The 23,626-nt window shown below is 38.4% G+C and overlaps 1 protein-coding gene and 1 long non-coding RNA gene across 5 annotated transcripts in view; one reads left to right on the top strand and one right to left on the bottom strand.

Moving 5' to 3' along the window:
• Positions 1-9,987: 9,987 nt before the first annotated feature.
• On the bottom strand, positions 9,988-19,189 carry LOC103102360 (uncharacterized). Its single transcript, XR_008915234.1, has 2 exons — positions 19,068-19,189; positions 9,988-16,044 (listed from the first exon to the last, which is right to left on the bottom strand). It is a non-coding gene; the product is annotated as an uncharacterized LOC103102360 (long non-coding RNA).
• The window catches only part of ASXL1 (ASXL transcriptional regulator 1), a 66,649-nt gene continuing 54,040 nt past the window's right edge, over positions 11,018-23,626 (top strand). The window contains exon 1 of one of the 4 annotated variants that reach the window (XM_007474454.3): positions 11,018-11,115. Coding sequence is in view for 2 of the 4 variants with exons in the window: in XM_007474452.3 (XP_007474514.2) it covers positions 19,494-19,550 (57 nt within the window). In the remaining 2 variants the exon portion in view is untranslated. Of the gene's footprint in view, positions 11,116-18,890; positions 19,551-19,798; positions 19,950-23,626 lie in introns of those variants that run through there. The other 3 variants (XM_007474452.3, XM_007474453.3, XM_007474455.3) reach the window with 3 other exon arrangements.

Raw genomic sequence — 23,626 nt, 5'->3', positions numbered from 1 at the left:
TTTCATAGGATCAGGGGGAACCTGAAGCAAAATAGCACAAAGGAGTGCTGGCTGACTATATCCCCATATCTATAGCACCGGGTTCTGAAACTAGGCATAGCCTAACTTCAGGATCCCAGGACACAGGCTACACCAATGAAAGAGCACCACATATCTATTCCTTAAAGTTCTAGGCCCTGGTGCCAGTCCACAGTGAGGCCCAGAAGTCCATAGTGCTTAGCCCTCTCAAGCCTGCATTGCAGTGAAGACTTAGCCCAAGGGTAAAATAGTTCCCAATGCCAAGCCCAGCAAGCCAGCAGCAGAGGAGACAGAATCAGTAGCTTTCAGAATTCCCAGTCCCCAAGCAAAAAAAGGCTGGGAAAATGAGCAAAGAACAAAAGAAAGTCCTAACCCTAGAAAATTTCTATGGTGACAAAGAGTAAAGCACAGAATCAATAGGGGACAGTGAGATCCAAGCAATCACATGCAAAACTTAAAAAGAAAAATGGAAATTGGTCTCAAGCACTAGAAGAATTAAAAAAATCAAGTAAGACAGGTTGAAGAAAACTGGGAAAAAGAAGTTAAAGCAAAAAGAAAACAATAGCTTAAAAAGCAAAATTGCTCAACTGGAAGAAGAGGTACAAAAACACAATGAAGCAAAGTTTTTGTTTTTTTTTTAAACAGCACTGCCCTACTGGAAAAAGGAGGCAAAAAAAAATCCAATGAAGAAAAATGTTCCATGAAAAGTAAAGTTGCCCAAATGGAAAGAAGGCTGAAAAGGTCATGGAAGAAATTCAGCCTTTAAAAATCAGAATGGTTGCTATCAGTTCATAGTTCCACCAACAGTGTATTAGTGTCCCAATATTCCCACATCTCCTCCAAATGTTTATCATCTTCCTTTTTTGGTCATGTTAACCAATCTTATAGGTGTGAGGTGGTATCTCAGAGTTGTTTTAATTTACATTTTTCTAACTAATAGTGATTTGGAGCATTTTTTCATGACTATGGATAGATATAATTTCTTCTTCTGAGAACTGCCTGTTCATATCTTTTGTCCATTTTACAATTGTAGAATATTTTGTATTCTTCTAAATTTGATTCAGTTCCCTATGTATTTCAGAAATAAGGCTTTTGTTAGAGACATCTGTTATAAATTTTCTTCACAAAATTTGTTGTTTCCCTTCTAATCATGGTTACATTGGTTTTATTTGTACAAAAACAAAATTTATCCATTTTGATTTTATCCTGGTGTATGTTGTGAGATATTGGTCTATGCCTCACTATTTTCCAGTTTTCCCAGCAGTTTTTATCAAATAGTGAGTTCTTACCCCCAAAGCTGTGATCTTTGGGTTTATCAAACACTAAGATGCTATAGACATTAACTACTATGTGTTGATTACCCAATCTGTTCCACTAATCCACCACTTTATTTCTTAGCCAGTAAGAGATTGTTTTAATATTACCACTTTAAAGTAGGTACAGCTATGCTTAATTTTTAAAGTTCCATACATCATAGCACCAACATTTCCAGCTTCATCATATAACTCCTTTTGTATTCTGCCCAAATATTTTTCTGTTCTTTACTTATGACATGTAGTCTTTTCCATCTTGAAATGTATTCTCTGCTTACCTTGACTCAGACTCCTTTTCTTCCTTTAAGACTCAGGTCAAGCACCATTTAAAAATTTTATATTTGATTTTTTCATTGTCAACTTGTTTCCTTTTCACCTCTGACCCCCCAAAAAACAAAATCATGTAACAAATGAATATATATGTACACACACGTGTGTGTGTGTCTATATAAATAAAACTTGTATACTAAATCCATCAAGAGTGAATGTTTCAACATGGGTCCTCTGGAATCATTGCTGGTCATTCTGTGATCATATTTTTTAACTCTTTAAAAACTGGTTTGTCTTCATAGTGTTGTTATTGTATAAATTGTTCTCCTGGTTTTGCTTATTTCAGTCTATCAGTTCATATAAGTCATCTCAGGATTTCTTGAAACCATTCCTTTCATTATTTCTTACAGCATAATACGGATCCGTTACATTCATATACCATAAATTGTTCGGTCATTCTTTAATTGATGAGTAACTTCTTAGTTTCCAGGTTTTTGTAGAGCTGTTAGAAATATTTTTGTGCATAGCTCTTTTTCTTCTTTCTTTGATCTTGTTGGAGGTCTCTATGGTCTAATAGTGGTTATCAGTGGGTCAAATTATATACATGGTTTAGTAATTTTTTTGGTATATTTCCAAATTGCTTTCTAGAACTGCTGTACTAATTCCCAGTTCCACTAAAAAGAGAATTAGCTTGTCTATCTTTTTTTTTTGTCAACTTTGTCAATCTATCGAGCATAAAGAAAAACCTTAGAGTTCCTTTAATTTGCATTTTTCTAATTATTGTTCTTTTTTCATATGGCTATTGATAGTGTGAAGACAGGATTAACTCTCCCCAGCCCATTTTTAGATGTAATCATCAGAAGCGTATACACTCAACTTACATTTGAGTGGGGGAGGTATGTGACCCACCTGTATGAAAGTGGATGACAAATCAGAAACTACTGACTGCCCCCTAGGCAGTCCTAAGCAAAACTATAGACTCTAATTCATCCACATAAAAAGTAGAGGAAGGCATAGGAAGTGATGCAAAGAAGCATCTTTAAAAGGAGTTACAACTTCCTGTGAGGGAGTTCTGAGTTCAAGATGGAGGCTAGTGAAGAATCTGCTTACTGGACCTGAGACCTTGGACTTGGTGAGATTTCTTAAATCTCTCCCTTTGAACTACCATGTGGGTGAGTGAAAAAGGCTGATTCCTTTCCTGGATTTTCTGAAGGGACTAGCCTTAGGAGAGGGCTCCCCTCTTGAGAGAGGTTTTGTGACTGAAGCTCTTGCTTTATTCATCCCTGGGCCCTCAGCTCAAGGCTGAGGCCCCTCAGGCTGAGGACTAATTAGCCCTGCCTGGGTTGAGCCAGGGGCCAGAGCAAAATACTTAGTGCCTTAGGTTAGATATCTTACTCTATCCTCTCTCTGATTTTCGTACTTTCACTCTTTCTATAGTTTGTAAATAACTTGCTAAAAAATAATTTGGAATTGATTAAATTCCTGGCAACCATACTCTTAAATAATTTAGTCCAATCCCTTACACTTCTGCCCCTTACAATACCTTAGATTTCATCCTTTGAAAACTGTCTGTTCATATACTTTGCCCCTTCTGGGTTACCATTCCCTTGTGGTTCTATCAGAATACTTCTCAGTCTCCATTGCTAGATTCTTAACCATAGGTGGTTTCCAGGGCTCTGTCTTTAACACTCTTCTCTTTCCCTCTATACTACTTTATTTGATGATCTCCTTACATTCCATGGACTTAATTATCATCTCTATGATGATGTTTCTCAAAACTTCCTCATCTTGCCAATCTCTGACTTACAATCTTGCATCTCTGTATGTACTGTATGTACAGTAGACATAGACATCTTAAACTCAGCAAGTCCAAAAATGAACTCGTTATCTTCCCCTAAATACTGCCCATTTCCTAGCTTCTCTATTATTATAAAGGGCATACCATCTTTTTAATCTTCCAGTTCACAAAAACTAGGTGTCATCTTCTGCTCCTCACTCTCTCTCGTCCCATGCTCCACCCAATCTCTTGTCAAGATGTCAATTTTACCTTTGCAACATTCTTTAGAATATCATCCCTTCTCTGCTCTGATACTGCTGCTGCCCTAGTGCAGGCCCCTCTCACCTCATGCTTAGATTACTGTAATAGGCTGCTAATGGGTCTGACTGCCACAAACCTTTCTCCATTCCAGTCCAAACTTCATTTGGCCACCAAAGTGATTTTTACTAAAACACCAGTCTGATTATGTTATTCTCATACTTAATAAACTCCTCTCTATCTCTTCAAGGATAAAACATAAAATCCTCAGTTTGGCATTCTAACAGAGCCCTGCTTGGTAATCCAAGGATAGATTCTCAATATATCTAAGAGAATGGATGGTACCAAATTGGTGTGTGTGTATGTGTGAAATCGTAGATCTTTATTATTGCCCTTCAAAATAGGTGATCAAGAAAATATTAAAACTACTAATAAGCTTACTTTCCTGTCTAAATGCATTTTAAAACAAATGAGACTATACATGGGCATCAAGTGTCATCTTTTCCTTTGTAAAACAAGGATATTGGATGATAGTAGTTCATGATGTTTTTATTTTTCTTTAAACCCCATTCAGCAACAATAAAATATGGCTTGAACTTTCAGGGAAATTTAATATACTACTCATAATATCCTTTCAGATTTATTCATTAAGTGTTTAAAATAGTTATAATTTTTAAGTAACTTTTGTCCCCAAAGCTCCAAATTCAATAAAAATTTACATGATAAAATCATAAAGTATAAAAGTATATAACATATTGTAATATATCATATATTACACATGCTATATGCAAATATGTAAAACTTTTATATAAAATATAAAACTTTTTCCCCAAAGCTACAAATTAAATAAATTTGTCATAGTTATATAAAATTTTATCTTATCAATCATTATAAAAACTCTAAATATAGTTATAATCTAACTATAAAAATTGTGATTTTTTTAAAAAATGTGGAATGTTTTATAAGAATTAAAAGTAAATTAGAATTCATGCTATTATCTGCAAGATTTTAGTTTACATTTTATACATCTTATTAGTTATAAATAACATTTTAATGAAATAAGTTACAACTTAGAAACTGTTTAACATAATAATCATATAAAAACTTAATTTTAATATTAGACTTTTATATGAACGTGGGTTTGCAATATTTGATTCAATATCAGATAAACACAGTCTTAAACATGGTTCTGCATAAAATGTATTTCTGTATTTTAATTTACAACAAGAATAAAGTGAAAATACTTGCTCACCAATATGTGGTAGAAAATGGTCTGAAATTTTTAGAAGATTTCTTGCTGAGAGATGGAAATTCATTTTAATTTTTAGCCACCTAACCAATGGGCAAAAATGAAGTTATAGTATGAAATATTTATTCTACTTCTGGCTAATGATACTGTATTAAGCTATATATATATTTAGTTGTTATATATGTATATGTATATATATACATATATATATATATAGTTTTGTTTTAAAATGTTTATTTGTGAACTAACATTTTGTAAGGGGAAAAAATCTCTTTATCTGTAGAGAGATGATGAATGGGAACTGATGAGATCACTAAACTGAAAGTACAGAGGTATAAGAGGGCCCAGGGCACAATGAATTATTCACAGTGAATAGTGAGTGAGATGTGGAAGAAGATACAGCAAAAGGGTGATCAGACAGGTAAGAGAAGAACTAGAAAGGAGGGCAGCATTAAAATCTAGATAGAGTATTAAGGAGAAGGTGATAGATTGTGTCAAAGGCTGCAGAGAGGTCAATAAGGAGGAATACTGGGTCATTAGATCAACAATTAAATGAGTAACTTTTGTAGAGAGAGCAGTTTTGATTGAGGAGGTTAGAAGCTAGACTGCAATTACAAAGAGAGTGAAAGGAAAAGAAATGGAGGCATTTATTAGGATTGGCCTCCTTAAAGAGTTTAGCAATGAATGGGAGGAAAGAGAGAAGATGATAGCTAGTAGGAATGGATGAATCAAGTGAAAGTTTTATGAGGATGGGGGAGAATGGGTTTGTAGGCAGTAGGGAATGAGCTAGAAGATATGGAAGAATATGAGCTCAAGATTTCAAGAGAAATAATTAAAAAAAGAAAAGAAAACATGGAAAGAAAGGGAATCCAAGAGTATGTACTATAAGGCATCATCATCAAAACTATTTGGTACTCATTTAAAAATGGCGAGGTCAATTGGTATACAGACTAGGTCCACAACATACTCAAATATAATAGCATAATTTTTTTTAAACATTATTTTATTTGGTCGTTTTCATACATTATTCACTGGAAACAAAAATCGTTTTCTTTTCCTCCCCTCCCCTCCCCCCCCCCTTTTTCCCTCTCCCATAGCCGACGCATGATTCCACTGGTTATCACATGTGTTCTTGACTCGAACCCATTTCCCTGTTGTTGGAATTTGCATTATAGTGTTTATTTAGAGTCTCTCCTCAGTCTTATCTCCTCCAACCCTGTAGTCAAGCAGTTGCTTTTCATCGGTGTTTTTACTCCCACAGTTTATCAATAGCATAATTTTTGATAAGCCTAAAACCTCAACTTCTAGGGCAAGGACTCAGTATTCAATAAGAATTGTTGAGAAAAGTTTGACAGAAGCTGGATTTAGACTAATAACTTATACCATATTTTACAAATAGTTTGAAATAGATATATGACCTATATAAACAAATATAAATATAAAAACGAACCTATATATACAAATTAGAGGAACAAGGAAGGAAATACTTAGTGAGACTTTGGATAGGGAAGGGGTTCATAATCAAATAATTTTAGAGAGGATCACAGAAGATAATGTGAAAATTTAACACTAGCCAGTCAAGACAACTTTGGATTTTAAAGTAAAGGATCTTACTTTTGAACCAGCGATGGGGTGGGGTCCTTTCTGGAGTTGTAGAACTTTGCAAGTGTTCTAAGGACTGCATGGTGACTCTAGGTGTTTAGAAGATCTGCTTCTGATTTGGTCTGAGGCTGAAGTCTGACAAATCAGAGGGGCTCAGAAAAGTGACTTCACAAGGAGCATAAAAATTGGACTGAGGTCTCTTGCTTTGGAACCATAGAGACGAGGTGGCTAGGAGAATGTTGGTGTGCTTGAGGTATGGTTGCAAAACTGGCTCAAGGGGAGGTGGCGAGGGGAGTGCCAGTGTGGGTGAACCCTGGAGGACATATACAGTTGGGCTCAGGGCTGCTCAAGAGAGCACCAGTGTACCTGAGGTCTGGCTGTGAAGCTGGTACAGCCAGCTGGGGGAGGACGCTTGGGAAGTGAACAACTGGTCACAGGTGGCTGGTGCCTTTTCTTTCTCTGGCTCACTTAAAAAAAAAACAAAACCCTTACCTTCAATCTTGGAATCAATACTGTGTATTGGCTCCAAGGCAGAAGAGCGGTAAGGGCTAGGCAATGAGGGTTACGTGACTTGTCCAGGGTCACACAGCTGGGAAGTGTCTGAGGCCAGATTTGAACCCAGGACCTCCCATCTGTAGGCCTGGCTCTCAATCCACTGAGCTACCCAGCTGCCCTCCTCACTTTTTATTATTTAACAGATAATTATAAATTAAAATACAATCCCCAGGGAATTTTAATCTTAATAAAGCGGACAATTTTAATTCCTCCTTACACTTGGAAAGCTTTTGTACAATCAAAATTAAATGTGGCTAGAATTGGAAGGGGAGAACCTTTATAGGTTTCCCTAATAATGGTTTGACATACAGAGCACATTAAGGAACTCAAATACATAAGAACAAGAGTCATTCCCCATTAGATGAGCAAAAGTAGTTTCCAAAGAAGAAATCTAAGCTATCAGCTCTTTTTTGTGGTAGCAAAGAATTGGAAATTGAGGAGATGTTTCTCAATTGGGGAATGGTTGAATAAACTGTAGTATATGATAGTGATGGAATACTATTGTGCTATAAGGACTGGTTTCAGAAAAACCTGGGAAGGCTTATATAAACTGATACAAAATAAGCAGTTAAGAGGACATTGTACACAGAAACAGCAATTTTGTAAAGATGATCAATTGTCAAAAACTTTAGCTACTCTGATCAATACAATGATCCAAAACAATTAGTAAGGATTCATAAAGGAAAATGCTATCCATTTCCTGAGGAGGAATTAATGAACTCTTCAGGGCATATTAAGAATACTTTTCTCACTTTATTTTTCTCTCATGTTTGTAACATAGCTGATATGGAAATTTTTGTGTGACTTCACATATTGCTTGCCTTTTAAATTGGCGGGGAGGGGGGCTTCCATTTATAGTTAAGACTATATTGGCTTTTGTGACTGGGCAAGTCACTTAAGCTAGAGGGAGAGAATTTGGAACTCAAAAAATTTAAAAATATTAAAATAAAAAAGAAATCTATTAATAGCCCTATTAAAAAAACTTCAAATCTCTGATAACAAAGGAAATATAAATTAAAATAACTTCAAGGTTCCATTTCATTGGCAAAATATGACAAAAAAGGAAAATGAAACAGGCATGTAAACACTTTGTTGGAAGAGCTATGAATTGGTCCAGTCATGTTGGATAATAATCTGAAACTATTAACAAAAAGTCACTAACCTGTGCATTCCTTTTGGTCTAGCTAATACCAAAAAGCTTAACTCAAAGACATCATAGAAAGAGGGAAAGGACACATGTATAAAAATATTTATTGGGGGCAGCTGGGTAGCTCAGTGATTGAGAGCTAGCCCTAGAGACTGGAGGTCCTAGGTTCAAATCTGACCTCAGACACACTTCCCAGCTGTGTGACCCTGGGCAAGTCACTTGACACCCATTGCCTAGCCCTTACCATTCTTCTGCCTTGGAGCCAATACACAGTATTGACTCTAAGACGGAAGGTAAGGGTTTAAAAAAAATATTTATTATTCTTTTTTATTGGCAAAGGAAAGAACTGTCAACGTTATCCATCAATTGGAGAATGGTGGAACAAATTATGTTATGTGAACAGAATGGAATATTATTCTACTGTAATATATTTTTGGACATAATCATTTGTAGTAGAGGGAATTTGCTTTGCATGACTATGCATATCTGACATGAGGGTTTTACTTTTTTTTACTTCAATTTTGTGTGTAAATATGTAAGTTGGGAGGAAACAAGTGTAAACCTTAAAATTTCTTAGACTTATGAATGTTGGAAATTTCCCCATTTCCAACATCAGGTAAGGAGGGTCCTTCTCCTCCCTACCTAAGACTACTTTAGGACAGAAACCTTTTGCTAAACAATGGAAAGGGCTTTGACCTATGCTTAAGCATAGAACAGGAAGTTCTTTGAGTCATGATTGATTTTAGAATTGATACAATAGAGATACTTGGAATGACAGAACCAGGTCTTGGAACTTCCAATCTCCACCCTACTCAGGGTAACAGGATTTAGGAAGGGCTGCAGCAAAGGATCAAGATTTAATTATTTGAGAATATGACCTTCAACAGACATGTGCAAATCCACAGACCTCTGGGCGGTCCTGGGTTAAGCTAGAGCCACCATTGGCACAGGGAAGACATGGACAGTGATTGGTAGATGTGAGAACTGAGGGGAGGGAACTTGGATGGTTTCCTTAAAGATAGCGGGGTCTGAGGACGAGGAGGTTGGAGAGGTTTTGCTCTGAGAGGTTGTGCTCTGAGAAGACTTGCTCTGAAGGAGGCTGGAGGTGGAGGCCCGTGAGACTGTTTCTCCATTTTGGTCACATGAGTGATAGGGACTGATCTCTTTTCTTTGCCTCAGCTATCTAAGGGCTTGGGCCTTTTGGCCCAGCCTAAACAGAGGGGGTATTTAAGCCCTATTCCCTTCTCTCCCCTTTCTCTCTCTCTCTCTCTCTCTCTCTCTCTCTCTCTCTCTCTCTCTCTCTCTCTCTCTCTCTCTCTCTCTCTCTCATACCTTTCTTCCTCCTGTTTGTAATTAAACTCCATAAAAGGTTGACTGCTGACTTGAGTTTTCATTTAGGAATTACATAGCTGAATTCCTTGGGGACCTTAAATTAATATATATCAGTCTTTTAAAGTGATTTCCTTTTCACACAACCAAGAGATGAAGTTACTGGGGGCAGCTGGGTGGCTCAGTGGATTGAGAACCAGGCCTAGAGACAGGAGGTCCTAGGTTCAAATTTGACCTCACTTTCCAGCTGTGTGACCCTGGGCAAGTCACTTAACCCCCAATGCCTAGCCCTTACCACTCTTCTGCTTTGGAACCAATACACAGTATTGATTCCAAGACAGAAGGTAAGGGTTTAAAAAAAAGAGAGAGAGAGAGATGAGGTTACTAAAATAAACAAAGGTCACTGAAGTCGCTGAAGAAATGTGTAGGAGAGAACCAAAAGGACAGTAGGAACAAAGACAAGGGAAGCTTTGAAAATAATGTTAAATTTATTACATACTTGAAGAGCAAGTTGTTCATAATATAGATTCATATCTTCACATACGGTTCCTTTTTTCTTAGTAAAATTAAAAAAAGAAACAAACTAAAAAGTTACAATATGAGATTTAGACAGAATTATAGAAACAAGGAACACCGCCTCACAATTTGAATAGAATATACTTTTGTGGAAAGCTACAACATGAACTACAGAAGAGCCACAAAAAAAATCTAATCTCCAATTCTATGGTAGGTCTTTATTATGTCCATACTAATAATGTATTATCTAAATCCAATGATTACATACCATTTACCAGTGAATGCCTAACACTATTATAGGCTCTAGATCAATGGTTCTCAACCTTTCTAATGCTGTGACCCCGCAATACAGTTCCTCATGTTGCGGTGACCCCAAACCAAAAAGTTATTTTGGTGGCTACTTCAAAACTGTAATTTTGCTACAGTTATGATTAAGAATGTAAATACCTGATATGCATTATATATTCTCATTGCTACAAATCAAACATAATTTAAACAGTGATTAATCACAAAAACAATATTTAATTATATGTTGAGAAATATTAATCCAGCGGGAGGTAAGTCCTGCCTGGGGAGGGGGTCTGCAGACACTGCCTTCTTCTTCCTGTCGTCTCCCTCCAGCTCGAGCTGAGGCTTCACTTTGCTGGGGTTACTTGGCTCCGTTATCTACTCCAGGACTCGTTCTTAATCCCTCCGGAGCCAGAGCCCGGATGCTCTCTCTGGGTCTCTGTTTGAGTTCGGTTTCCAGGCAACAGGGTAAATCCATTGCCCCTCATAGGGGGAGGGCTGCTGATAGGTAACTAATATTAGTACAATGTACGGGCAGCAGGGTCCCCGTTCTTTCCGAGATCTTGCTGTAAAGTAGCGCGATTTCTCAGCGGCTAAAGCCATCGGAAATATGTATTTTCTGATGGCTTTAGGCAACCCCTGTGTTTTGGTCGTTCCACCCCCCCCCCTTTGGGTTGTGACCCACAGGTTGAGAACCGCTGTTCTAGATTTTGAGGGATATAGAGAAACTGGAAAGAGTCCAAAGGTTTACAACAACAATTAAAAGGATGGGAAGTTGAACCAATGGGGAAAGGTAAAAAATCATGACGATTACTTTCTTGTAGAGCCTAAAATACTACTGGAAGACTTTTTTCAGTCACTACTAACTGGAAATGGGTTGAAATTAGAGTGCAATTTAAGTTAGAGATGAGGAAAATCAACCTAACATTAAGCATGATTAAATACTGAAATAAACTACAATAGTCAATACATTATTCCTTGTAGGGCTTTAAAACAGATGGTCCTATCCTACTTTAATGTTTTAGGTGAAATTCTGACTGAATCATGAGATCTTTTCCAGTTTTTGGATTTCTTAACAGGCTAGATAAATCTCAAGTACTATTTTGAGGAACTGAGTCATTTAGGGAAAGATGGTATAATGGAATGAGGGCCATTTATAGTTAAGACTATATTGGCTTTTGTGTCTGTGGGCAAGTCACTTAATCTCCTGGGCCTCTTTTTCTTCTATTATAAAATGAGAGTTCTGAAATAGATGCTTTTTAAGGTTCCTGACAGCTTTAAATCCTATAATCCCAATGATAAGTAATAAAGCTTTTCTTAAGTGGTATAGTTCTAGAATCCTCTGGCATTTTGTGCTCTCTTTTTAAAAAAAGATTTTAAAATTATTTTGGCAATTATCAAGCATTTATTCTTTTTCCTTCTAACTCCCCTCTCCCCCACTGGGAAAAAAAAAGAGAAAAAAACAATACCCTTGTAACAAATAAGCATAGTTAAGCAAAATGAATCTCTATGCTGGCTATGTTCAAAAATAAGTGTCTCACTTTGTATATTTAGTTCATCACCTCTATGTCAGGTGATAGGTAGCACTTTTCATCAATAGTCCTCTGAAATCATGGTTGATCACTGCATTAATCAAAGTTCACAAGTCCTTCAAGTTATTTTTTACTATATATTAATATAATTTTTCTTCTGGTTCTGCTACTCCACATTCCCATGTTTCTCTGAAATCATCTCTTTCATTTCTTATAGCACAATGGTATTCCATTACATTTACATACCATCATTTGTTTAGCCAATCCCAAGGAAAGAACACTCCCTTAAAGAGTTTCTAGTTCTTAGGTAAGGGTTTAAAAACAAAAAGAGAAAACAGAATTAACTTTAAGGGCTTCTTTTAGTTGAAAAATTAGGTTTAGTCAGTCAATTAACAAATATTTATTAAACACCTTGATGTTCGAGGTACTGTAGTAAGTGCAAGGAATACAAAGAAAGGTAAAAACACTTTCTCTGCTCTCGAGGAGCACACAGTCTAATGGGAAGACAACATGTCAAAATGATGTACAAATAAGATAGATACACATGGGGGTTGTCTCAGAGGGAAGATACGAACATTAAGGAGACAGAGAAAAGGTATGTTGAAGAAGGTGGGACTTTAGCTGAGACTTAAAGCTATGAGGCAGGGATAAGGAGGGACAGTATTCTAGGACTAGAGGCAATTAGTGAAAACACTTGGAAGATGGAATATCTTATGCAAGGAGAAGGACATTAGTGTTACTGGATTGCAGAGTATGTATAAGGGAGTAAAGAATAAGACTAGTCAAGTAGTAAAGGGCTAGGTTATGAAGAGCTTTAAAAGCAAGAAAGGAATTTATGTTTAATTTTGGAGGCAATAGGAAGCCATTAGGGTTTACTAAATGAATGTATGTGATATAAGAAGGTAATTTTAACTGAGAAGTGAAGTATGGACCAGAGTGGGGAGAACCTTCAGGCAGAGACTCACCAGCAGGCTACTGCAGAGATACTGCCAATGAGGTGATGAGGGCTTGCTACAATAAAATTCTTTAGAATTACTATAAAATACATGTATAACTGAAATTATTATTCCACATTCAGATTATACATTCTATTATATTCATTTGTGTATGTGTCTAACTGTAATTCTTCACTCTAGTGGTATCTAATCATGGTGGTGTTGTGACAGTAGCTCTTGACGTCCATACCTGGAACACAAACTCTGGCAGGTTCAACAAAACTGTAAAGACTTTGAATCTAGAGGCTAAACTGGAAGAGGCATATTACTATAATATTACTAGGTAATAAATTTCTAGGTCACAGAAATTCAACTGATATGGAAGGTCACCTACCATACCGGGTTCACTTCTGTATTAGACTCTAAGCTCCATGGTCTTTGTTTATTCCTTATTGTATCCCCTTTACTTTACTTATTAATGGCTTAAGACTTTTATGCCCTAGTTTTATATCAGTGAAGGATGCTGATAATTCATCCATTAAACAAAATAATCTATGCTAAGGCAGAGCTTGATAAATATCAGACAAATGATTGCTTGAATACTTAAAAGACCAGTGATATTGGCACTGGATTAGAGATAATAGACTCCAGTTTGAATCCTGATGCTGTCACTTCTATAAATGTGGACAAATTACTTACCTCTCTGAGCTTCATTGGACCAGATGACCTCTAGTTTCAAGCTCCTTTAATAAGGATCATAGTTCTTACATGACATAGTAGTTTCATGAATTATTATTGGCAAAAATTCATCATTTAGGGTTCAACCTTTTAATGAAGAATCTCATCAAATGAATAGATGTATGTTTTTTCATTTTTATATCATTTATTTTTATATCACCTTTATTGCCAAACATATCTGTTCCATTCCCATTTAGCTATTTCTTGTAACAAAGAATAAAAAAGAGAAAAATAGCAAGTCAATAAAACAAACCAACACATCAATGCAGTTTGGCAATATATGGGATGTTTCACAGACAGAGATCTCCCAGTTATGCAAAGAAGGAAAGAAGGTGCATACGCCCTTCTGTTCTCACAGACAATCTTGGCCATTATAATTATACAGCATCCAGTTTTAGTTTCTTTGTTCTGTCCATTTACATTGTTGTAGACACTGTATATTGTTTTTCTGGTTCTGTTTATTTTACTCAGCATTAGTGATTCATATGCTGCTCTTGAGTTCTTCCTATTCATTATTTCTTATAGAATATAGCAGGGGTCCCCAAATTTTTTACACAGGGGGCCAGTTCACTGTCCCTCAGACCGTTGGAGGGCTGGACTATAAAAAACAAACAAACAAACAAACTATAAACAAAGCCCTATGCACACTGTACATATCTTATTTTAAAGTAAAAAAACAAAATGGGAACAAATACAATATTTAAAATAAAGAACAAGTAAATTTAAATCAACAAACTGACCAGTATTTCAATGGGAACTACAGGCCTGCTTTTGGCTAATGAGATGGTCAATGTCTGGTTCCGTATTTGTCACTGCTAGTTGTAATAAGTGATGCAAGTGTGCATCAGTTAGTCTAGATCTGGTTGGAGATTTCAGATGTTTCATTCTGGAAAAAGTCTGTTCATAGACATAAGTGCTGCCAAAGATGGTTGTGCCATTTTGAGTGCATGGTTCCTGAGACTAGGGTATGTATCAGAGGGGAGAGATGCATAGAAATTAGGCAAGCTGCTTGACTTGAATGCATCTTTCAGAGTCACAATTCTGCAGTTCAGCCAGTTCCATTTGGTAAATTGTATCCATATTTTCAGTGTCACTAGAAAATGGGTTACAGAAAAGCTGTATGCCCTGTTCATGGAGATTAAGCTTTTTAAATCTGAATTGAAACTCCTTTTGCAACTTTTCCAATGAATCCACACGTTTCTTTTGGGAATGCAATCAAGGGTTTTTCCGCTAACAGATTTTGAGTTAAGGGGACATGGCAGAAATTTTCCTCCTTCACTTGTTTGACAAGGAGGCCTAATTTTACTTCAAATGCTTTCATATGTGATTTGCACATTGAAACTGTTGAGTAGCTCTGTTGCATCTGTCAGAAATGTGAGGTGCCATTTCCATTCTGCATCATTGAGATCTGGTACTTCTTTGTTTTTTGAAAGCATAAAACCTGTAATGTGTGTTAGTAAGTCATAGAAATGTCTCAAAACTCTTCCTTGACTCAGTCAACAGACTTTTGTGTGGTACAGAACATCTTCATAGACAACATTTAGCTTAGACAGAAATTCCTAAAATTGTCTGTGGTTTAGTACATTAGCTCTAATGAAGTTAACACAAGATACCACAATTTTCATAACAGAGTTCCTCTTCAGTGATTTACTACATAGCAGAGCTTGTTGGTGGATGAGGCAGTGTATGGCTATTGGATGAGAATGGTTATGTTTGTTCATCTCTTGGTTAATGCGAGCAATTACTTCTTTCTTAGACTTCACCATGCTAAGAGCACCATCAGTTGTCACACTGGCTAGTTTAGCCCAGTCCAGCTCCAAATCCTTCACAGTTTGGGAAACCTTTTCATAGATATCCTCTCCTGTAGTTGTTTCTTTGATGCTTTGCAGTGCAGCAAGCTCTTCTGTGACTTCGAAATTGTCATTTGTCTCACAAATAAAAATTAGAAGTTGTGCAGAATCATGAACATCATTGCTCTCATTGAATGCCAAGGAAAAATAGGAAAGTTTTCTTGCGGAGTTTTGCAAATGCTGATGCAAATTGCATTTCAATCCTTCGTTTAATTGTAGATCCTAAAAGACTAACTGTACTAAATAAGTCTGCCTTTTCTGTACACATCTCTTTGGCAACAGAAAGAAGGCACTCTTGAACAAATTCTCCCTCCACAAATGGTCTGCCAGTGCACGCTATTAGCTTGGCAACTTGAAAACTTGCTCACAGCAATGAAATATTTACCTGCTTCTGCTTCACAAAAGTATTTTGCTGAGTTGTCAATGTATTTTTCAGTTTTAATATTTTATCTTTTCTCACATCTCCAACCAAACAATCATATTTATCTTTATGTTGAGTTTGATAGTATCAACACAAATTGTATTCTTTGAACACAGACACAATATTCTGGCATATTAAATACACAGCTGTTTCCTTGTAAAGCATGAAAAAGTAATCATAAGTCCGCTGTTCTTTGAATATCCTACACTCCGAGTCAATTTTTCTCTTTCTTAACTTCATTGTTTCCTAGGGATTCCAAATTGTTATTAGTAAAATAACTATATATATGTATATATATATATATATATATATATATATATATATATATATATATATATATATATGTGTGTGTGTGTGTGTGTATACATATATATACATATATATACACAAACACACATGCACATATATATACATAGCCCCACAAAAACAATATATACCAGCAATAATTTTGCCCACACAGAGGCATACAGATTGCACTGCCCATCAATGCAGTCTGATCTGTATCCATCAATGCAGCCTTCCCAGTCTACATCATTTCAGCCTCACCAGTGGCCATATTGGTGGAACTCCACTTTTACCTCAGCATCACACTGGTGTGGTGTGGGAACTGGCACAATTACAGAGTCGGTTCCTCTACCACCTTTGCTGTTCACACTACCCTGTTCGAACTGCACTGCAATCAGATTCCATGGCAGGAAAAAAGAAGGCACAACACTAGTGTGTGTCCTCTTGCGGTCCATATTTATGGATCTGTAATTATAGACTGTAATACAAAAAACACATTCCTCACTTCCCCCACATGCTACAATGGCAACCATACTCCCCCAGGTGCACAACATAATGGCCCCTATAACCTTCCTTTGCCCAAAAGTCTCTCCCCACATAACTACACAGTACAATGACCCCCATACTCCCCTAGATGCACAATATAATTGTCCCTATAATAGGGAAGTATGGGGGTCCATTTTACTACCATGTTTCCCAGAAAATAAGACACTGTCTTATATTAATTTGACCCCCCAAAACAAGGGGTGTCTTATAAAACACCCAGAGGCAGTGGTGGGCTTCTCATAGTAAAGGCCCACCACTGATGTCACAGGCCAGAACACTGCTATCTGATGCCTGTATACAGTACTGGAGGTGGTGTTGGGCCTGTGACACTGTATACCACTGTCTGGGATAGCAGAGGCTGCAGTGCTGGCTGTGATGGCTGTGTCACACCTTACATAGGTCCATCACTGCCACCACTATACAGCAGTATACACAGTGCAGAATTCCCTCCCCCAGATCACTGCTCACCATGCCGACATCCTGACATCTTCCATTGTGCAGCCACATAATCCTTTGCGCAGTGCCTTGTTCTCAGAACAAGGAACCACGTAAAGGGTATCACCGGAAGTAGTACTGTATGTGAGTGCTGCCTCACTTTGCAGTGCCACCACATGCCGTGCTCCTCTCACTGACCACCAATGAAAGAGGTGCCCCTTCAGGAAGTGCAGTGGAAGCCACATGTGGCCCACAGGCCATAGTTTGGGGACCCTCTGAAATATAGTATGGTTCTTTTCTATCTATATACTATGATTTGCTCAGCCATCCTTTAATGGATACTTTATATTTTAAGTACAATTTACCTAAAAAGTGTTTCAAAGAAATGAAATCTATTAACCCCAATGAGGAAAGCAAACTGCTACTTAACCATTTTAAAGATTAAGAAATTCAAACTGAGAATCCAACTGATTTGTCTGAGTTTACAATCAGCAACATGTTTCAAAACTTTATTTTACATTTTAACAACCAACTCAGTCAGAATTTCTCTTCTTCGTGGGGGAGAGGAGTATGAAGGAAACAATGAAATACATTGTATTTCATGTTGAATTTCCCATTTTATTACCCGTTGAACTTTCCAGTTCAGTCTGAAGGATTTTGTTTACTAGAAACTCAAATCTTCTGTTTACACCCCATGTAGCTGTGCGCTTAAGAATACTGTAACCTTTGTGTGTGGAGCTCAGTGGCTGGTTTTCCCTAGGCAAAGCTCCCATCTTACCAATACCAGGGGATAGGATTGTGGTTTTTTCATTCAGTGCTGCCATTTCAGATGCAACTGTAAACTTAGTTTTCATGTTTGTTTGTTTTTTAAAGTCAAGCTCAAGATAAATGTATCTTCAGAGTCAGCTCCAAGAAGTTGCCTGTCAGTCATACAATAATTACTATATTTGCATGAGAATTTGATCATTTCCCACCCTCTGTTATTGTGCTATTATGAGTCATTTAGGGAGGGATCTCCACCTCTCTTTTTAGAATTAACAACTCTACCTGAGAGGTTGTTGGAGGATTACACACAGGCAACAGTGGGAGACTGCCACTACTACCTCTGAAGAGGTATTTAGGCCAGGTCCCTTGACAGTCTGTGCATCCATAAATTCAAAAACTCACAGAAGGACAGAGCTGAAAAGGTCCTTATATTGATTGTCAAAGCTGGGCATCCAATCCCTTATTCTACAGATAAGGGAAACTGAGATTTAGGGAGAGGACAGGACATTCTCAGTGCCCTTCACAATATCCGTCTTTAAATAATTCCTAACGACTGGAGAACAGAAAACAAGCTTTCTAGCACACTTTCAGACCTCCCGGGAAGGTGGTTGGGCAAGAGACCTGGCACTAGGAAAGCTCTGTTCTTATCCTAGCTCCTTCAGACCCACGCCATGCTGGGGGCCAGGCCGGCTCTCCATTCAGGTGACAATGATGCGAGGCCCCGCAATGGTGAGTGGGGGGGAGGCGGGAGAGATGGCGCACCGTAGGGGGAGGGCACTTCGGCGCCCCTTCCCAGCATTGCCCTCCCAGCATTCCTCAGATCCAACCCGCACCATAAACTGGTTCCCTAACCTCGCGAGATTCTGCTCTGTTTCTTCTCCAGGATTACCCCCCCCACCCATCCCACTCCTTTACTACCGGAGTCAGACTGGGGCGTAAAGAATCTGAGCCATCATGCCTGCTGGAGAGTGTAGTCCTAACCTCTTAAAACCCGTATGCTCTTCCGGAGCGAGAATGCACTATACGTGGCCAAGGACTACAACTCCCAGCGGCACTTGCGGTTTGTTTTTGTTCAAAAAAACCCACCCACCCCCGCCCTTTTGCCCACCCCCCCATCCCTTCCACAGACGCACACACACATACACACACGCTCGCGCGCTCTCTCACGCACACCTATCCACCCACCAGGCTGACGGGAAAGCCGTTTTCCTGTTCCCCTCTCACTTTCCCTCACTTACCTCGCAACGGCGGCTGTTCAGCAAGGAGGCCCAAGGCCTGAGCTGGGGAAAGCGGCGCGCGGTGGCGGTGGCGGCGGGGCGGGGCGGACGCCAGAGCCGTGACCTCTGACCCCGTTGTTATGTGGGACCGCCGCATTCCTTAGTGATCGCGGGGCCGCTGCCGCCGCTGTGGTAACGGGCGCATCCGGGGCGCGTGGAACGGCCGCCTCCGCCTCCTTCGCCACCACTACCTCCACCCGAACTCTTCCTTCATCCTCACGCGTCCCCTGCCCTCGGCTCGGGCCTCGCGCCGCCGCCACGCGCTCCCAGCCGCCAGCCTCAGTCCCGACACCGTCTGGCCCCTCGTGCCCCGTGCCCGCCCGGTCCGCGAGGAGGCCCCGCGTGCCACCGCCCCCGCCGAGGAAGAGGAGGAGGAGGAGGAGGAGGATGAAGGACAAACAGAAGAGGAAGAAGGAGCGCACGTGGGCAGAGGCCGCCCGCTTGGTAAGGAGGGGGAAGGGAAAGGACTACCGGGGGGGGGATGTCTCGGGGTGAGTGTGGGGGGCCTTGTCTCGTTTTCCTCTCTCCCTCAGAAATGCGACCGCCGGGGCGGGGGGGGGTCTCCCACTGCGAGGAAGCGACGGAGGAGGGGGAGGGGCGGGGCTGCCCCTCCCCCCCATAACGGAACGCGCCCCACCCCTCCCCCATGTCGGTTCTACTAGGCGCGGGGGATGGGGGGGTGGCCTCTTTCTCATGACGGAAACTTCGCTCCCCTTCCCCCATCATCGTGAGCGGACCCCTCCTCCAAGTAACAGACGGGGGTGGGGTGAAACGGGAAGGTGGGAGATATTTGGGCGTACTCACTCCAGTCCCCCTCCTAAAATTTCTTTGCGCAAGTGACATGTAAGGTTTCCTTCCCTTCCTCTTCATTTTTGATTCTGTTGGATTTAACAGTTATATTTTCAAGGTTTCCCTACCACCTTCCATCACTCTTCGGGGGAGGGTGATGATTAGGGGAGCATAGTCTCTATTCCCAAGAAGAGACTAGCCCATATGTAGTTAGCGGGGTGGTGGGAAACAGCTTACTTTTAAGAAGGCAGATGGAACTCGGCTGGTATGGAAAAAGTCAGGGTGGATGGGCAAGACTTTAGTCCTAGGAGATAAAATTTCACGCCCTCTTTGAAGCTTTCCTAATTCCCACTCTAACCACCCCCATCCCCATTAGATACAGTCTCTTCTCTCCTCAAATCTTTTTGCACTTTGTACCTTTCCTGTGCAGTTATGTTCCATTTTGTGTTGTAGTATTTGTATAAATTCTTTCTTCCTTGATAGATTGTAAATTATCTGAGGGCAAGGAATTATTATTATTCAGCGCCTTTTTTCCATGACTAACTTGGTATTTTTCAAATATTTAACATATATTTGTTGAATTGGAACAATGTAGTGAAATCAAAAAGGTATTTAGGTTTAAAAATTTACATATATTTTATATACATATGTGTGCATATATATATATATACATATATATATAAAACAAGTAATTACTTTGGAAAGTTTGGTGGCCAGTTTTATTCCACCTATGTCCACTTGTGAATATCTTTATTCATGAACTCAAGTGGCTTGACAAACTAAAAAAGCATTTCAGTTAAGAAATCCTTTAAGATTTGGCAAAGTAGAAAGTTTCATTTCAGAATTCTAAGTTTTCTGTTGAGCATTGCAGTTTTTTTTTTTTGGTGGTGGTGGTTCAGTGAAATAAATGTCAGTGTAAATTCAAGGTCTTCAGAACAAAGCCTGATGAAATAACTACATTCTGGAAAACTTGTAAAATTGTACTGGTTACAGTAGTAACAGGTAGGTGATTACTCCCAGAGAACTATCTTATCAGAGACCTGTTTCAGAAAACAAGTCAAAATTCATGTAGCACACTAGTCTATTTCTACACTGTAGAGGGCTTGTAAAGAGGTATAATTTACTTTTAATCTTACATTTAATTATCAAATGAGGGTCATATCTCAGAGGTCTTGTACAAAAGGCAGTAATTAATTGATAGGGATAGAGTTGATTTTTGTGTATGGGTTTAGGGGACTTTTTTCTCATTAGTGAGGAAATTGAGTATTTGGTCTGTAGGAATTTTTGTTAGAATTTTCTAGTCTATTCACTGGCGACATTTGGAGTTTGAGGTTGAGTATTCCAGAATGTGAGATATGGAAGTGGAGCTACTAGGAAGCACAGTAGTGGACAGAGATCCAGGCCTGGATTCTGGAAGACCTGGGTTCAAATATGATCCCAGACAGATGTGTGACCCTGGGCAAGTCAATTAAACCAGTTGCCTAGTCCTTTTGTCCTAGAGCTGATACAAAGACAGAAGGTAAGAGATTTTTTTAAATGGAAGGATCATAGAGATATGGTCCTCATAGAGAGGTCTGGTCCCCTTCATTTTATGCAAGAGGAATCTGAGCCCTTCAGAAGTTAAGTGACTTTGCCAAGGCCATTCATCTCATTTAGTGTCAGAGGCAAGACTGTAACCAAGACTGGTATTCTTTTTTTTTCTTTCTTGAGACCACATTTACTTTGGTATTCTGAAATGTTTCTCTGATAAAAATTGATATTTCATATGCATTTGTTAGGCCATCTTGGAAAATACAGGCTTTTTCCATGTTTTGATGTTTCTTCTGGGAAAAGATTGGAACTGAGAAAGGGATAGGTGGTAGGAGAGTTTACTCTTTAAGTCTTTTTTCCTCCTTCCTTGAAATAGATAGAGCTTTGGGTTTTCAATTTCAATTTCTCTGAAGTTCTTATTCTGATGGTGTTTTCCTACAGGTGTTAGGACTTTAGTTATAAACCACCTGGGAGTGATTTGGTTTTCTATTTTAACATTAATTGACTCTTCCCTTAAATTTGTTTTCTAACAAAAATTCTAAACCCTGATCACTGATTTTCTTTGATTTTCTTAACTTTTTAAATAAATGATTTTAGGAATTGAGAATTGACATTCTGTTAGGTTTTGGGGAGTATTTGAATTTGCCATGGTCTGACCTCTTAACATCACATCTTCATTCAATTTCTGGTTTGTCTTTGGTTCAAGCTCAAGCCAGATTATGAATTTAAAGATCGAGTAGTCCCTTTCTTTAGTTTTCCTTCTAAAGCATTCCTTTTAATTTGATCTTAAATCCAATAAAAATAGACTCTTTTTTGTGAAACCTCAGTTGTATATACACAGATGTGTTGTAGGGTATAATTTTGTGGGTTTTATGTCTTGTGTTTTTAAAATTTCCATCCTCTTATTTTTTGAGGGGGAAGGGAACACGGACAGATTTACTTACAAAAAAGACACATTAAAGACTTTACAATTGCTGCAGGTTGAGAACTTAGAACCTTTTTTTGGTTGTTAATTATATTAAATGTATATTTAGTCCTGAAGGAGAAATAAGAATGATTTGACAAATTTGATTTGAAATGAGATGGACTAAGAAGTTACTAGGTTAGTTCTGATCAAAGTTCCAACACTCATTTTAGCCTCTCTTAAATTGAAATGTTTGCCATCAAAACCAGATGTACCAGTTGTCTCATCTTGTTCCTTACACTGCTCAAGTTAGTCTAGTATTTGTAATCCCCAAGTGAAAACAGATCTATTTTTGATGGTGAAGAGAATAGATGGGAACTGGGATGCATATAGTATTAGCCATAGTTAATTGTATGCTTTTGGAGGAAAAACTGTTCTAGCATAAGTTTTGGGGTATGAAAGCTCTAAAAAAGAAATGAATGTTATTACTGATAAGCTCAATTGTTGCTGGTGCTTTTGTTGCTGAGAAGTAAAAGATTTTCATTTAAATATTGTATACTTTTTCTAGGTGTCAAGAGTTGGATAAGGAGGCATGATTAGGGGTAATATGAAGTTAGCTCTAATTTTTTAATTTTCTTTTTTTGAAAGAAGAATGCTTTCCAAACTTTTGAAAAACTTCATTACATGTAATCGCTTTCATTTTGATTCATAATTCTTACTTAGAGGACACTTTTTTGAACTTGAACTAAGAAGAGACAATTACCAACATAAAAAGCACATCATGAAAAAGAAACTAGGAATAGAAAGAATACTGGTGCAGAATTGTTTTTAGATTAAAACCAGCATCATTCATTCATATATATATATATATACATATATATAGGAAGAGTGGCAAGGGCTGGGTTTGCAGCAAATTTGAACCCAGTTTTCCCAACTCTATCCTTTGTGCTCCCTAGCCTCTCTTTTCATATATTTTTGATAGTAGTGAATACTTTGTATCTTTTGAAGTAACTTCCTTTACAAGTTTTTCTTTACAATGATTTTGGTTCCCAGGCTACACTTACACATTGAGAAAATAAATTTTTCATAAGCCTTTCAAAAAATTGGCTTATGAGAGCAGCTAGGTGACTCAGGTGATTGATAACCAGGCCTGAAAATGGAAGGTCCTGGGTTCAGATCTGGCATCAGACACTTCTAGCTTCATGACCTGGGCAAGTAACTTTAATTCCCATTGCTTATCCCATTCTGCTCTTCCTTAGAAACAATGTATAGTATTGATTATTTTTAAAAAACCTTT

This window comes from Monodelphis domestica, chromosome 1 (assembly GCF_027887165.1).
Source record: "Monodelphis domestica isolate mMonDom1 chromosome 1, mMonDom1.pri, whole genome shotgun sequence".
Classification (NCBI taxonomy): Eukaryota; Metazoa; Chordata; class Mammalia; order Didelphimorphia; family Didelphidae; genus Monodelphis; species Monodelphis domestica.
This window is presented reverse-complemented; position numbering and strand designations above follow the sequence as displayed.